This window comes from Phaethon aethereus, assembly GCF_964289735.1.
Source record: "Phaethon aethereus genome assembly, chromosome: 2".
In the NCBI taxonomy this organism is placed as follows: domain Eukaryota; kingdom Metazoa; phylum Chordata; class Aves; order Phaethontiformes; family Phaethontidae; genus Phaethon; species Phaethon aethereus.
In genome coordinates, this window is record NC_138582.1 from 8,416,808 (window position 1) to 8,434,337 (window position 17,530).

Consider the following 17,530-nt stretch of genomic DNA (forward strand, 5'->3'; position numbering starts at 1 on the left):
ATTCTGCCCCTCTACTCTGCTCTCGTGTGACTCTATCTTGAGGACTGTGTTCAGCTCTGGATCTCTTGGCATAAGAAAGACGTGGACCTGTTGGAGCGGGTCCAGGGGAGGCCACAGAAATGATTAGAGGGATGGCGCAGCTTCCTTATGAGGACAGACTGAGTTGGGGTTGTTTAGCCTGCATAAGAGAAGGCTCTGGGGAGACCTTATAGCAGCCTTCAGTACTGAAAGGGGGCCTACAGGAGAGATAGGGAGGAACTCCTTGTCAGGGAGTGTAGTGACAGGAGAAAGGGTAATGGTGTTAAACTGAAAGAGGGTAGATTTAGGTTCAATATTAGGAAGAAATTCTTTACTGTGAGGGTGTGAGACACTGGAACAGGTTGTCCAGAGAAGCTGTGGGATGTCCCCTCCCTGGAAGTGTTCAAGGCCAAGTTGAATGGGGCTTTGAGCAACCTAAGTGGAAGGTGTCCCTGTCTATGGCAGGGAGTTTGGATGATCTTTAAGGTCCCTTCTAACCCGAACCATTCTATGATTCTATAACCGGAGGGACCCCAAGGACCTTGAAGAGAGGGAGTGCTATGTTCATGAAAGTGGATGCCTGGTATCCAATTAAACGTAGTACAGTTTTTCATAAGCATCGCAATTAAGAATGAGAGTGAATAACTACAATTACATGCACATCTAAAAATACTTTGTTTTGAATGGCAGATACTTTTCTTGATAGTCTATTTTTAAGAACCAGTGAGTAAACTCTGCCAAATATTCAATCTCCTGTTTTTTTGTGTTTTATTTCACATGTTTAAATTCTGTAATATTATCAAGGCTTCTAAAACCAATTTATTTCTCATGTTCAATTAGTTTGATTCAGGAGAGATTCTACTTTGAACATTTAAATTGTTGTTTTATGAGAGTCCTGTAATATTTTAAAGTCTCAGCTTGTTACTAGGAGAATTGTTTTAAGTTGTTGTGAAGATGGTCGGTGGTAGAATTCTTGGGTTTTTTGGTAGAGCTCAAGATATAAAAAAATCGCAAAAAGTATTTAAATTCTTGATGCTAACTGTTTTTTGATTTCTGCTATCTGTAAAATGCCAGCTATGTTCTCATGATACTGTACGCTGTGCTGTAATTTATGAACACTTGGTTCCTTCTCCCATCGACATTTTTGGGAAAATCGGGGAAGAAGTGGAAGAATGTAATTTTGTGTACTATTTTGGGACTGACCTAGTTTAACTGATGACAGTCTTTTCCGTTAAACTGATAACAGTCTTCTGTTTAAGATGACTTTTTTGTAGCTCATGGAACGATGGCTGTGGGTTTATGACACATCCGAATGGATTTAATATCATACTGTTGCCAAGGGAACTTTCCTGCTTGTCTCTTATTTCCCAGTTCACTTCCCCTTTCTTGCAGCAGCGCTAGTGCTTGTGTCAGCCTGATTCAAAAAACTGGTAAAATAAACACACATACATGTGCATGTACGCACACACATACACTTTTTCTCTGTCAGAGAATTTTTTTCCTACGAGTTTTGCTTACTGAAATGTCTCACATTGGGGGCCACACGAGTTTCAAAAGTGGGAAGAGGGAAAGTGGTGACAGTTTTCTCAGGGGAAAGGAGGAGGATTGGGACTACCCCTTTTTAAAGTAGCTGGGTCAGTAAGTATAGACTGCTGTCACAGGGGCAGTACTGCCCTCCTGGCCCCACATTCCTGTCCTTTGGATCATTGTCTCTCTTTATGCAGTCGTGTAGTAAAACACACTAGAAAACTAATTATATATTTGCAGAAGGAGAGACCTGGTGTAGATTTTGGCCAGATCCCTTCTCTGATCCTCTTCATCTTTTGTAAACTCCTGTTGCTGGCACTTTTAAGGCATCACGAACATGTAGTTGAGTGGAGGGCTAGAGAAAAAGAAGCTAACCTTATGTGGAATTAAGCAAGGTTAGGAAAATTAAAGCTTTCCCCTCTGAATGTGAGCAGGTATCTATATTACCACAGGATAGTATAGAGTTAGTAGGTAATATTGATTTAGTATAGATTGATTTAGCTCAGCCAATCCAATGTCCAGCTCTGTTGAAAGGGGTAGTAATCTTCATCCCACCAGATGCAGCTCTGTGTTTCTATTTCTTTGAGTTAAAATATGTTTAACCTCATGGTGAGCTAACCTATAAAAATATTAAAATGTTCTTTTGCTTTTTTTTAAGCTTATTTTGGGGGTGAGGGGTAGGTTTGCATGGGGAACTTTATGGGTTAGTTTCTGTTGGTTTCACTTTCCAAGCAGTCTTACCAGGGGTCATATGCATTTGGAGCACATTCCAGAGGATATTGGAGAAGGTGGAAAAAATACATTCATTCAAAAAGAGACTGTAAGAATCAAATATTCACTTCATACCCTTAGCAAATTAATTTACCTGCACAGACCAGGGTGCCTAGATTATGAAGGTTTTTTTAAAACTTAAACATAAGCTGTGGGGCTTTTTTTTTTTTTTTTAAAGGTTCATCTAGTCAGATCAGTTGTCTCTAAAGGCAGCCTGTAGCACATCTATAGGAAGGTAATAAGAAACTTACTGTGTAAAGCCTCGCAGATTTTGACAGCCATTGAGGTGGTGGGTGCATGTGGATCATCATATTTAAAACATATCTATTCATTTGTATAAATTCTTTTGTGAATACATTTATATTTTCAGTCTCTGTAACATTGTGCAGTAATTTTTCCATAATTTAATTACACACAAGATGAAAGTGTACATTCTTTTGCTTTGTTTTAAGCCTGCTGACTGCTTATTTCTTTGAACTGGTCTTTGTTCGTGATTTATGAGATAGAGAATGATTATTCACAATGTTTTCACAGTATTTCTAATTTTAGAGGTCTTTCTGATATTCCTCTTTCATTTATCTCTCTTCCAAGCTGAAGGACTCTGAGATATGTATCCTTTTTCCACACAAAATGCTTCTGATTTTGTCTTTGTTGCTGTCTTCTGGTTCTTCCATATCCTTTTGTTGTCTATACTTGAAGTTGTAGGAGGTTCACAGAATTTAGTCGAATTTTAATAGAATTTGGTTAGTGATGTCTCCTGTTTTATTTCTGATCTATTCATAATAATTCCTTCCATTCTGATTACCTTTCAGTTTATTGATAAGTATTGGAGAGCTCAATAGTGAAGGGCAAGCTACTTTTCTAAGGGACAGACTATGAGAGACTAGAGGCCATCACCGAGTTTGAGCCAGAGATAAGGCATACTGGGTAATGCTTATCTGTAGAAGTTGCTGTCAGAATGTCATGAGGAACGCAAATCATTTTACTCTTAAAGCAGATTTACTTAGAACAGATGATATTGATTGAAAAGAGGAAAGCAAAAGTCATAAATAAAGTCTAGTAAATGAAAGTCCATTCTGCAGTTAAACTAGAGATATGATAGTGCTGGAGAAAGGATTTTTGTGAAAGAAATCATCAATACAGTTAACCTCTTTTTATCCCCTGATGTTTGTATCCTCTGACTTCTTGAAATGGTTCTCCAGGGAAACAGTTAGGAAAACTTTTTCTTCCTTATTGCCATAGGATATTTTTAATGGAAAACCAGTCCTTGTATCTGTTTGGCTTGTTCTTACGCTTTTCCCTAGCCTATGGCTGCTTTTAGAGACACAAATCTTGAGGGCATTCTCTTGGGATGTGGGACATGTGGGTTCACTACTTACTAGGCTGGGTAGAGCCTAGAAACCAAGTTGCTCACTTTCTGGGCATATGTCATGGGCTTCTCACTTTCTGGGCTTTAATCATTAGTTTATGACATAGCAGTGATTGCTGTGGCTACTGGACCATTAGTAACCCGTACTTAGGCAGCATCCCAAGCGGACGGAGGCATCTAATGTTTCTTAATGCTTCCGTATCTTCTAAGGGTAGGAAGTAACCATCTAACACGAGGGGACATGATCACCTACTGTGAGCAAGTACTCTGTCAGTATGTTCAAAGAACTGGATCTCCCTCTTTAGGTTTTGAGAGGCATTTGTCTCTCTATTAACTGCATAGGGAATTTAGAGGCGGTAATACTAGGATGACCTTTCGAGGGTGGTGAAACACTGGCACAGGTTGCCCAGAGAGGTGGTAAATGCCCCATCCTTGACAACATTCAAGGTCAGGTTGGACGGGGCTCTGAGCAACCTGATGGTAGTTGAAGATGTCCCTGCTCACTGCAGGGGGGTTGAACTAGATGACCTTTAAAGGTCCCTTCCAACCCAAACTATTCTATGATTCTGTGACCTGGAGCATTCTGTCCACTCCAAGTATGCAAAGTACTGGTGAGTTAGTACTTCTCTAGTTCATCTAGTTTAGGTGATGAAAATTTTATGCTGGTAGCACAAAAGTCTATTAAACAGTTCAACACTCTTTTGAGGAAATGCTCAAACATCCTGAAAGGCAGAAGAGCACAGAGGAGGGTTAGTGCAGAGCATTTAATGAGGATCTTTGTCTCACATTCAGGAAATGGGAGGCCTCAAAGAGGTAGCCATATAGAGCAGTTCTAGATCTGTTTTCTTTTAACTGTGTCATTCTAAATATAGAAGAATTTGCTTCAGTTTTAAGAATATTGAAGTATAGGAACACTGGTCTGATGTCTAATGTCTGTTTTATCATCTTTGTACTGAAGCCACTGATTGAACCACATCTCCTGTACTGCAGTGACAAGCTCCTGTCTCACTGGGCTACTACAGTGCGATTTGGGAGATGTGGTCCTGCTGGACAACCTGGCATTTGTGGGAGAGGGAGTGACAGGAAGAACAGAAATTATAATGTTCTGGAAACATTTAGGTTGAAAATGTGGAAGATCAGTTCTGATCAACTGGCAGAGTCTTTAGTACAGAACTGAAAGCATTATTAAAAATGAGTAGTAAAAAAAAGCCATTTTTCGATCCAGCCAGTTCAGTGAGCAACAGAGCTATTACGGTCTGTTTAGCCACAGAGTTGGCTGATATCCCATCTGACACAAAAAGCTTCAATAGCCTTATACACTCCCAAATGGCCCCTTTTCAATATATCTCCATTTCCCACTTTAAATCACTCTGAAGGACCCACAGGACCTCCATCTTTCTCCCCTGTCTTGTCTACAGCTCTGCTTTCCTCAACGTAATGTCTCTAAGTCTTTCACACATGTTGTTGGGTAACCCCCACTTATTACTGATTTTTCCTGTATACTCTCCCTGCCTTTTTCCTGATGCTTTTGCTAGTCTGCAGGCTAAAAGTTTTTTTAGAGAAACTAGTTTTATGGAAACTAGGGAAATTTGCTAACCAGCTAGTTTTCCTTGGACTGTGTGGTTTAGTTTTGCTGTTCTTATAACTGTTTTTTTCAGAGACTTTAAGTTAATACTGCATATATTTTGTAAATAATATCTTCAGGAACAGTGCTCTTTCAGTGGAACAAGAATTAATTTCATGCTTTTGTTAAAGGAATAGCTCATGCATCATTCTTTGAACTTTCTTCTTTCTATTCATCTATTTCATTTTATGTTGACATATACTAATAACAGTGAGAATCTGTTAAAAATATGTTGAGTATGTTGACTCTGTTTTTTGCTTTCTAGGCTCTTTCTAGGCTCTTGGGTCTCAGATTTCTTTGCTTCTTATTGTAAATTCTTTCCTCTGTCACTAAGGTGTATTGTACTTTTTTTACCTCTCAGCTTCTAATCAGGTGAATTGAAACGAGATCAGATACTAATGTAATATCCAACAAAAAGAAAATAAAGGGAAACTTACCAAATATCAGTTTTACCTGAAGTTGTTAACTTTGCTATTTAATTCAAAGAAATTTTCATGTGCAACCTCTCTTGCTTCCTTGTCCTCAGTATATGATATAATAATCTTTAATTACAGGTCCTGTAATATTTTTTTCCTAGGATGGATGGGTGATCATTTATTACTACATATTTAATATCTTATTTTCTTTTTGTTGTTCAGTATATGGTCCCTCATTTACGATTAATTTTTCATTATCAGACCAGAAAGCCAAATTTTTTTTTTGAAAGATTTTTCTATAGCACTTTTTAGTAGAATATGAAGATTTCACGAATATATATAGAATTGTAATATATATGTGAATAAATACATGAATATACTAATATATATAATTTCAACTTTTGAAGATGATAGCATTCCTGTTGAACACGTGGGTGGATGAGTTACAGACAGACAAAGAAGTTAAAAAGGAGGGCATCAATCAATAGCGGGTGCTTGGTTTGATACAAATCAGGTTTTGGTTTTGAGATTTTTTTTCAGTATAAATTATTATTTTCATGGGTTTTCATTACCTTCAATGCTAATTAAGAATGCCCAACATTAAGTTTTTTCTGCCACTGTTCAGAAAATAAAGAGCATCCAGCTAAATAATCTCAACTCAATCGCATCTCAGAATATGTTTATTTTTGCCTCAACTAACTGTAAAGCTCTGGGGGAGAGAATCTGATCTTACTGCATTCGGTAGAACGCCTTTATTCCTGCTTCTGATGGAGATTGAGAAGTGCTCATGGAACATATTCTTTCATTCTGGGGGGATGGCAGTATGCGCCAAAATATAAGCAGTAAAAGATCTGTTTAAGGAAAAGATGTGCAGGCTTTTAAATATTGACTAAACAGTGTCTTTTCCCCAGCCTTATTTGTGGAACTGATTCAACAGCTTGGCTGAAGTTTTCAAAGGATGTAGTATGAGGCAGAAGTAGAAAAATTAAAATTTCATTTTGAAAAGTTACAGTTTTTCAAAGGTGGAAGTATTTGGATGTAGGATCTCATAATAACAGGCATCAAGCACCATGAATAACCCTCAGAACCAGCAGTCCTGTCGTGTTATTTAAGCAGGTCTGTGGTGTGAGTACTGATGTATTCTGGTAGCATATCCATCATTTTAAGCACATGAATTTTAACAGCAGAAACTAAAATAGTTGAACTAATGATTAAAGAGTTTAATGTTTTGTTGACGCCTGTGTATTATAGACAATGCACATTTTAATATGACATTTTTAATAGCATTTTTTGTTCCGGCTTTTAGGAGCCACAAAAATTGTTCCTGTTGAGGCTGCTCCCCAAGAAAGTGAACCCACGACTCCAGAGGCAACAGTTCAAGACCCATCGCAACGAAGAGGATATCAAGAATATGCCATTCAGCAAACCCCATATGAACAGGCAATGAAATCAAGCAGGTAATTTTGAAGTACTTATTAGTTGTGTTCAAGCAAAATATGAATGAAATGCTTTCCGATCCATTTTCATGAAACTGAAAATTTTCTGAGCCTTTTAAATAAAGGAACAGCTGAAAACAATCTGTGCATAAGCTGTAGAATTTAAAAAGCCTGTGGAGAATACCTTCTCAAAATAAATTAAAAATTTCTTTCCATTATGAATATCTAGGGAAATTTTGATATATTGTGCCACCAAGTTTCAATATTGTAAATATAACTGGTTTGGGTTTTTTTTAGGTTGGGTCCAACTCAACTGAAGATTTTTACATGTGAATACTGTAACAAGGTGTTCAAATTTAAACACTCCCTCCAAGCACATTTGAGGATTCATACAAATGAAAAGCCTTACAAGTGTTCATACTGCAGTTATGCCAGTGCAATCAAAGCCAACCTTAATGTTCACATGCGGAAGCATACAGGGGAGAAGTTTAGCTGCGATTATTGTACATTCACTTGTCTCAGCAAAGGCCATCTCAAAGTCCATATTGAAAGAGTTCATAAGAAAATTAAGCAGCATTGTCGCTTCTGCAAAAAGAAATACTCAGATGTTAAAAATTTGATCAAGCATATCAAGGAAACACATGACCTTCAAGATAAAAAGGTGAAGGATGTTTTTGATGAGCTTCGCTTGATGACACGAGAGGGCAAAAGACAACTTCTTTATGACTGCCATATTTGTGAACGCAAATTCAAAAATGAACTTGATCGAGACCGTCACATGCTTGTTCATGGCGATGAAAGACCCTTTGCTTGTGAGCTCTGTGGTCATGGAGCCACTAAATACCAAGCCCTTGAGCTTCATGTTCGAAAGCACCCATTTGTATATGTGTGTTCTGTGTGCCTGAAGAAATTTGTCAGTTCTGTAAGACTCCGTGCTCACATCAAAGATGTACACGCAGATTTGCAGGAGACTTCTGTTTTTGAGAGTTCTATCAATCAGAGTTTCTGCCTGCTCGAACCAGGAGGTGATATCCAGCCAGAAGCCCTTGGTGAACGACTAGCACAGAGTGCAGATGAATTAACTATCGCGAGTACTGATGTTGTTAACACACCGCAACCGTCTACCTGTAAAGGTGAATCAACAGCTGCAGATGTAAACCATAATGGTCAACATAATGGTGACTTAAAAATCAATACGGTCCCTTCCTTAGAATTTGAAAATCCTCTGGTGGAGAATGTAACAGAGACACTGTGTCAGACAACAGACATAGCAGTCCCAAACGTTCAGTCCTGTGTAGCATCAGATTGCTTTCTGCTGAAAAATGGTACTTCTGGTCCTGATGAGTTAAAAGTTTCTCCTGCAAATGAAGAGGAGGTTAATCACTGCATTTCCATAAATGAGCAGGGTGAAGAAATTCAGCTTTTGCTGCCTGAAGACAAAAGTTTAAATCCCAGTCAGAACAATGCAATGACTGAGAACCTTTCAGTCTCTGAAGAGAGAAATCAATCTGTTCCTTCTAGTGAACCAGAAACAAGCAATCCACCAATTCAAAACTCAGCAGAAACCACAAACCCTTTGCCAGCACCAGAAGCTAGTGCAGCCGTCTGTCCACAGGCAGGCTCTTCTAATGCCGTTACACCAGACAGCAGGAGCGGAGCTGTTGCCTTTATGCAGATCTTGGATAGCTTGCAGAAGAGACAAATGAACACAGAGTTGTGTGAGAGGATAAGGAAGGTTTATGGAGACTTAGAATGTGAATATTGCGGTAAGGAGCAGTAGAATTATGTTTGGGTTTTTTAAAAGTTATGGAGTGGGCCATCTTTTTCCTGCTCCTCTGGTTTGTGTATCTTTGTAGCAGCATTGATTTTGTAGTTCAGTATAGATTCTGGGGTCCAGCGAGATTTACTTTTTGCTGTGTAAATACTGTGAAATGACTCAAATCTCCTCAAAAAAACCCACTAGCGGAATATCGCAAAGCAATGCTTTGCTAGGCTCAATTTTCTGTTGATGTGAAATTTGATAGAATTAGATTATTTCTGTCCACATGCCTCTCTCCATCTCATAACTTTCACTGGGATCAAGCACAGCAGATTTAGGCATACAGTCAGCATTAGTCAGTCCGTGCTTTAATGCTTAAGCTTCATTATCAGCTTAGTGTCAAATTCAGAGTCTTTTTCATATAGTATGGGAGGTTGTGTGATAATGTACATTCTATACAATAGGTAGGTATATACTGGCATATTTTTGTGACTTGTTTTGAACCATTCTTTTCGAGATAAAAGTTCACTGCATAGTATCAGATCAAGACTGTTCTGATTGTAATTCTTTTTTTTAATTTATGAAAGTGGGAATAATAGACCATTCCCATTCATTCTAACTGAATTTGTTTGTGTTTACATAACTGGAAAGAAAACGATTTGGGATATATATATGGTAGTCTTCATTCTTGAGAAGGGGAAGGAATCAAAGTTTGAAAAAAAAGTTTTTGAAACACCATAACATTATACATTAGATGAATTGCTATGCACTTTTTGGTGCCATTGTGTCAGAAAGGCTTTTAGGAAGGAGTAACACAAAAGGAAGTAACAAAAAAGATTTTGACAATCTCTTTTAGTGTACAGTTGTATTCAGGTCCTTTGTATAGGAGAACAGATTTAAAGGACTTTCTCATTAGGAAAAAGATCACTGATATGTATTAAAGTTGCCCTTGTTAGGCTGTTTCAGGATATATGACACAATCTTTTCAGACAAAAGTAGTTTTTTAAGCATTTTTTCAGTAGCGAAGGGTCTTTGGGACAAGTTTTCATTAAAGACAAAAGGGACAGCATTCAAACATTGTGTTTTGCCCTGAAATAAAATTGTGTATGTATTGGAATTTTCACTAAGAGTTTTTTAGAAATTACTTTCTTCATGTCTAATTTTCTTTTCAGGCAAGTTGTTCTGGTACCAAGTACATTATGACATGCATGTTCGTACGCATACTCGAGAACATTTATATTACTGCTCCCAGTGCAATTATTCTTCCATCACGAAAAACTGCCTTAAGCGTCACGTCATTCAGAAACACAGTAATATTTTGCTGAAATGTCCCACAGAACATTGTGACTACTCTACTCCAGATAAATACAAGCTCCAGGCACATCTTAAAGTTCACACAGAACTGGTAAGTAACAAACAAAACAATATGTTTTTCTAAATTCAGTGTCATCGTCATCGTGTTTGGAATTGCATGGCAATATTCGAAGACATAGGTAAGTTCTTACCCAAGCACTCTCTGCATACTTCTGTGCAGAGAATACATGAATTACACTAATTACATATTTAGTCCCTCTTGTAGTACTTTCCAATAGAATATGTCTGTATCCATTTTTTCATAGACTCATAGAATAGTTTGAATTGGAAGGGACCTTTAAAGGCCATCTAGTCCAACCTCCCTGCAATGAGCAGGGACATCTTCAACGAGATCAGGATGCTCAGAGCCCCGTCCAACCTGACATTGAATGTTGTCAAGGATGGGGCATCTACCACCTCTCTGGGCAACCTGTGCCAGGGTTTCACCACCCTTATTGTCAAAAATTTCTTCCTTATATCCAGTCGAAATCTACCCTCTTTTAGTTTAAAGGATTTAAATTAGTTTAAAACCATTACCCCTTGTCCTGTCGCAACAGACCCTGCTTAAAAGTCTGTCCCCATCTTTCTGAGAAGACCCCTTTAAGTACTGGAAGGCCGCAAGAAGGTCTCCTTGGAGCCTTCTCTTCTCCAGGCTGAACAACCCCAACTCTCTCAGCCTGTCTTCATAGGAGAGGTGTTCCATCCCACTGATCATTTTGGTGGCACTTCTCTGGACCCGCTCCAACAGGTCCATGTCTTTCCTGTGCTGAGGGCTCCAGAGCTGGACACAGCACTGCAGGTGGGGTCTCACCAGAGTAGAGCAGAGGGGCAGAACCACCTCCCTCGACCTGCTGGCCCCAATTGTTTGGATGCAGCCCAGGATACGGTTGGCCTTCTGGGCTGCAAGTGCACATTGCCGGCTCATGTCCAGCTTTTCATCCCTCAGGACCCCCAAGTCCTGCTCAGCAGGGCTGCTCACGATCCCTTCATCCCTCAGCCTGTACTGATACTGGGGATTGCCCCGACCCAGGTGCAGGACCCTGCCCTTGGTCATATTGAACCTCATGAGGTTCACATGGGCCCATTCCTCAAGCTTGTCCAGATCCCTCTGGATGGCATCCCGTCCCTCAGCTTGCACCACTCAGCTTGATGTCATCTGCAAACTTGCTGGTAGTGCACTTGATCCCACAGTTTATGTCACTGATGAAGGGATTAAAGGGTACTGGTCCCAGTACGGACCTCTGAAGTACACCATTTGTCATCCTTCTCCATCTGGTCATTGAGCCATTGACCACTACTGTCTCCATGTGACCATCCAACCAATTCCTTATCCACCCAACAGTCCACCTATCATGTCCATTTCTCTCCAATTTAGAGAGAAGGATGTTGTGGGGACCGTGTCAAAGGACTTACAGAAGTCCAGATAGATGACATCTGTAGCTCTTCCCTTGTCCACCGATGTCACTCCATCCCAGAAGGCCACTAGGTTGGTCAGGCAGGACTTGCCCTTGGTGAAGCCATGCTGGCTGTTTCGAATTACCTCCCTGCCTTCCATGTGCCTTAGCAGAGCTTCTAGGAGGATCTGTTCCATAGTCTTCCCAGGCACAGAGGTGAGGCTGACAGATCGGTAGTTCCCAGGATCCTCCTTGTTACCTTTTTTAAAAACAGGTGCAATATTTCCCTTTTACCAGACTCCAGGGACTTCACCTGACTGCCAGGACTTTTCCACTATCATGGAGAGTGGCTTGGCAACTACATCAGCCAATTCCCTCAGGACTCTGGGATGCATCTCGTCAGGTCCCATAGGCTTGTGTGTGTTCAAGTTCCTCAGGTGGTCTCGAACCTGATTTTCTCTTACAGTGGGAGGGACTTTGCTCGTCCAGTCCCTGTCTTGCAGTGCATCCACTCGAGAGGTGTGGGTAGAGACAATGCCAGTGAAGACTGAGGCAAAGAAGTCATTGAGTACCTCAGCCTTCCCCTCATCTGTTGTTACCAGGTTGCCAGTCTTGCTCATCAAGGGGGATACACTTACTTTGACCTTCCTTTTCTGTCTGACATACCTGTAGAAGCCCTTCTTATTATTCTTTGCATCCCTTGCAAAGTTCATCTCCAGCCATGCCTTGGCCTTCCTGACCCCATCCCTACACAACCGGGCAGCATCCCTGTACTCATCCCAGGATCCCTGTCCCTGCTTCCACTGCCTGTGCATTTCCTTCTTGCCCTTTAGTTTGCCCAGCAGGTCTCCCCTCAGCCACGCTGGTTTCTTGCCTTCCTTTCCTGATTTCTTACCCTGGGGATCAAGAGGTCTTGTGCTCTGTGGAAAGCATCCTTAAAGACCTGCCAGCTCTGTTCTTCTCCCTTGTCCCTGATGGCAGTTTCCCAAGGGGTCCTGTTGACCAACTCCCTGAAGAGCTGGAAATTTGCTTTCCCGAAATTCAGGGCCCTGACTTTACTCTTTGCTTGCCCCATATCCCTCCGGACTGTGAAGTCCACCCGTGCATGATCACTGCAGCCCAGGCTGCCTCCAATCTTGATGTCACCAATCTGCTCATGTGCGTTGGTGACCAAGAGGTCCAGTATGGCATCCCGTCTGGTAGGGCTGTCTATTAGCTGGCACAGGAAGCTATCCCCAATGTTCTCCAGGAGTCTCCTGGATTGCCTGTAGCTCACCATGCTACTTTTCCAGCAGATGTTGGGGTGGTTGAAGTCCCCCGCCAGGACGAGAGCCTGTGAGCTTGATGCCTCCTGTAGCTGCAGTCAGAAGTTTTCATCAATAGACTCCCCTTGATTGGTCAGCCTGTAGTAGACACCAACCACAAGGTTCCTTTGTTGCCTCAGTCGCTGATTCTTACCCATAAGTTTGGGGATCCCGTCCCTCTAACCTTGGTGTGTCATCCCACAGCTTGTAATGGGTAAGCCTGATATTATCCCCCTGCCACTTCAAGTCTAGTGTAAAGCCCTGCCAATAAGGTCAACAGTTTTGCCTTTAATTTTCCCCTTTGGTTTTCCCAGGATTCTCCGATTCTTTGGGTTTTGAGAGAGTAAAATGAGATCTGGTGCTCTTGTTACTTTACTTAATTCCATGGACCTGAATTCCCTTCCTTCAGAAATAAATGACTGCAGTAAAATGAAAATATGTTCCTATCTTAATTACTATAGACAGAAGAAGTTTAAGTTGTTGAAAATAATTATTTTTTTCCCCAGTAGCTCTAACTAGTTGCAGCCAATCTCTTTGAACATCTATAGGTTTCTGTTTTGGCTACAAAGATGAAGAGATCACTTTTTAAAGGGTCCTATCTTACTCAGTAAGCCTTCCAGCTCTGAATGCCATTGTGTTAAAAACAGGTCTGGTCTACTTCTTCAACGTGCCCTAATGCATGTTCTCTTTGAGACTATGAAGGGGCTGCATGCCCTCTTTGTGCAAGTGTGTGATCTTGCTCTGATCCAACACTATAACATGAGTAATCATTTGAGGAAAAATGTTTTCTACATCAACCCTGCTTGCATTAGTTTCAAAAGTATGTTTTAAAAAATATATTACGGTATTCAGAATAAGAAATATTTTAAAACTTAGGAATGAGATTTTTATTCTTCATTGTTGATTAAGATGCTTTTTTAGAAGTGAAATTATTTACATGCTTTTCTTGCAAGATTAAGAAAGAACAATTATTTTCTTTACATCAGTGTTGCCTCGCTTTTTCTTGTTGATCTTTTATTACTTTGCATGAGTGGCTCAAATAGGTTAAGCTATTGTCAGAAAAGTTCTGCATACCATGGACTTCTTTTCCTACCACGTGGCAGGATCCTTTCTTCTTGCATGGTATAATTGATGTGGGACATTCTAGACTTGCATATACCCAAAGAGGTTACAATATGCATACAGTCACAAAGTATATGAATACAGGTAAGTTCCTTCTTGTTCCAAACTGACCTCTAGAAAAGGTTATTCCTGCTCTTCAGGAATAATGAATTTATTCCACTTTTGACTGTAGTCTTTCCTGAAGACCTTTTGGAGTGCTTAGTTGGAGTGTATTACCTCATATAATTTTATATGAAGATACTGGTATTGAAGTACAGCTTAGGATTCCATAAAATGTTTGTCAACCATGCTACTTAAACTTTATTGACAGGTAACGCCAGAAAATTGGTATGAACCATGTCCTTACAATTTGGGTTTTTAATAATTTATGCAGTAAAATACTTCCAAAAGGCAATTTACCCTTCTCCTGAATTTAGTTTTATTCTTATTCCAGGAGAGGAGAAAAGAATGCCAGTTGTTTAATAACAACACTCACTCTTTTAACCTTTAAGAACAAGGAACTATTCACACAGATGGGCCTTTCTTCATTCTTTACACAACGTTATTCAGTTTTCACTGTCATTGTCATGTAAATAAGTCTTACAGACCCTTGATAGAATGCACCACATATGACACATTCCTCCTAATCACATGAGAAAGCAGCATCACAACTCATTTAAAGTGCTGTGATAAATATTGTCACACTTCCTTTTACTAGTGAAATGTGATGCTTAAATTAAGGATTCATGTTAATTTTTCCCCAGATGTGGACAATTTCTGCATAGCTACTTAAAAAAGCTGTTAACATACTGTGTTGACTGGTTTCAGGATGTCTTCTGCAGTCACCAGGTGGGCTCTTGGCCAATATTTCCAGCAGCTGAATTTACCTTAAAGGTGTTTGTAATAGAACAGAACACTTCGCCTTCTACTCTTTTTAAGTACTAATCTTTTGTAACTGAAGGGCAGCTTAAAAAACCAAAACAAAACAGGTGACACAAAAGGGAACATTTTTTCCCCTTTTGTCCCCCAGTTCTGTAGTATTTTAAACAGAATCTGAATTTGTTATGAAATGTACAGAAAGCTCACATAATAGACATTCATTAGGCTGCTTCTGAGCTTATTATGTTTGTGATGTCCATCTGATGGCAAAAATCTGTGTAAATGATGTCTGAGACTACTTAAGAAAAATTACATATCCTATATCCTTACAGAAGTACCTGTTTTTCAAGTGTGATGAATGTCCGGCAGCTCCCACCAGCAGGATCATTTTCATGTTACTGAATAGAACCGAGAAAATGCATTTCGTAATTAAAAACAGTGAGACAGCAAGATCTTTCAGAATTATGTTTCCCGATGCTTACCGTCAAATATATTTGAGTATTTCAATGAATTGAAAAATTAGATTTTACTCAGTAACTAAACTTGGCCATTCTCATATTGGCCTTTTTGCCTACTGCTTTGTGTATTTACTTAATGCATATCTCATTGAACAGGACCACTCATTCCAAATATAGTACTTTAACAAGCTATACGAAGTTAAATGTGGAAAGCTACTTTAATGTTAGGTTTTTTTTGCAAAACCAATACTTAATAAATATTAAGATTAAAGCTTCCCAAGAGATAGTGAATATCAAAATCTCATTTCAGTTCCTAGTATGAATGTATGCCTTTCCTTACCTTACTGCTGGCTGCTTTTCAGCTGGATCCTTGTCTTACTTGGTGAATAGGATAAATGATGGTTATTAAAAAGCAGTTTACTGTTCATTGCTGTCTCAGTGTTGGCCACACATCGTTGTCACAGTGAAGATTTTTACTGTTGAAATTTGGGAATTGTGGCTTGGCTTGATATAAACCCAAAATTTTGCGTATATTCTCTGATTTTCAGTACCCGTCATTTACTTCTAAGACTTGTGTAGTGTTTTTTGACAATTCTTGGCATTTATGGAGCTCTTAAGAAGTTCAAACCATGACACATGTGAATCACTTCCATGTCATAGAAGGGAAGGGGTGGGCAATTTGTAATGACTTTAGAATAATTTATAGTTATTAATGAGCTAGTGGTAAAGATTAGAGACTGGTTGTGAAACTAAACAACGCTGATGTGGGTAACAGAGTTTGTTTACAACCTCCAGTGGGATTTACAATACTCAGTATACTGAGCAGATAAACATCACAGAGAGGTTTGTCTCTGAAATGATTTTAAATCTATGTATGTACTTGATACTCCAAGATAAGCACCTCTATAAAACTGGAGTTCAGACCCAGAACCACCACTTGCTCTTAGGTGCCTACATCTGCATTCATGTACGTTTCTGCGTGTAAATGATTCTTGTCTTTGGAAGTGTGCACAGAAATTGCATTATGCTGCTGACCTTTTGTGTAATAGTGTAGTTAGAGCTTTCGGTAGGAAGTGAGATACTTATTTCCCCTTCCTGAGGACTGTTCATTTGCAGACCATCACTGGGCTGGCTGTGATACCTTTGCCTCTGGAGCAGTGCCACTGTGTAGTCGAGAATGCAAGGTACTGGCAAGGGAGGGAATGAACCAAAAAACCTGTGGTGCAGCGACTGGGCACTCAGTTAGAAAATGGCTTGTGTTCTTGGTCCTTGCTTCCATAATGGATGGCAGCTAGTCATTCATTTTTACTAGCAGTTATTTAAGAAAAAAATGCTTAAGCAGTACTGTGTGCGGGTGCTTGCCATTTTGTGAGCTGTAGTTTCTGCTGCTTTGCAGACTTCGTAAAAGTCTGTCTAACCATTTGCAATTTTTTCTGTCGCCTCCTTCACACGTGTGCATAGCCGCCTCCTGGGTATATCAGATCCTTTTAGTTTAGTTGCATTTTAATAGGACATCAGCTTAATTTGGGAATCTTTCATGAAAATTTTGATTTCAGCATCATGAGAACTGTGGTGAAGATTTCTGAATGTCTTCACTCCTCAGCGGCCTAATTCTGTTCCCATAGGCATTAGAAATTAAATTTTTGTTAATCTGAGCAGATGCAGGAACAGGCTTTGGCTCTCTATTGTCTACGAAATTATACAATCAAATGTGTTAATTGAGTTGTGGGAACTTTTGCAGGAAATGCTCTCAGAGTACCAATATTTAGTAGAGCTTTGTTTCATTTCCTGCTCATAAAATCATGTCTCTACTACTAAAAGAAGGGGAATGGACTGTTGATTCCTATAACATATTTGTCTAATTTGGGCCTAAACACTTTTTATTATGGCCGTGGTCTTAATTTTACATTATTAATGAAGTTGGTAACACTTGTAATAAGTGTTGGTACAGTTGGTAACAAAGCTGTCAAGTATTTCAGTCTTTGAAATTAGTGGCAGAATTGCTGTATAGGTCTTATAACATATGATCTTATATATTCTATGTATGTTTATAAGAGAAGATATTTGTGACATCAGAATGAATGTCTCTTTACTGATGAGTGTAATAGAATAGCTGCTAAT

At 39.5% G+C, this 17,530-nt stretch overlaps 1 protein-coding gene across 3 annotated transcripts in view; it reads left to right on the plus strand.

Moving 5' to 3' along the window:
• The window catches only part of ZFAT (zinc finger and AT-hook domain containing), a gene marked incomplete at both ends in the record, with an annotated part of 80,573 nt that overhangs the window by 19,959 nt on the left and 43,084 nt on the right, over window positions 1-17,530 (plus strand). For all 3 annotated transcript variants that reach the window (XM_082015248.1, XM_082015249.1, XM_082015250.1), the window contains 3 exons: window positions 7,032-7,182; window positions 7,459-8,927; window positions 10,093-10,325. In XM_082015248.1, coding sequence (XP_081871374.1) covers window positions 7,032-7,182; window positions 7,459-8,927; window positions 10,093-10,325 — 1,853 coding nt within the window. The remainder of the gene's footprint in view (window positions 1-7,031; window positions 7,183-7,458; window positions 8,928-10,092; window positions 10,326-17,530) is intronic.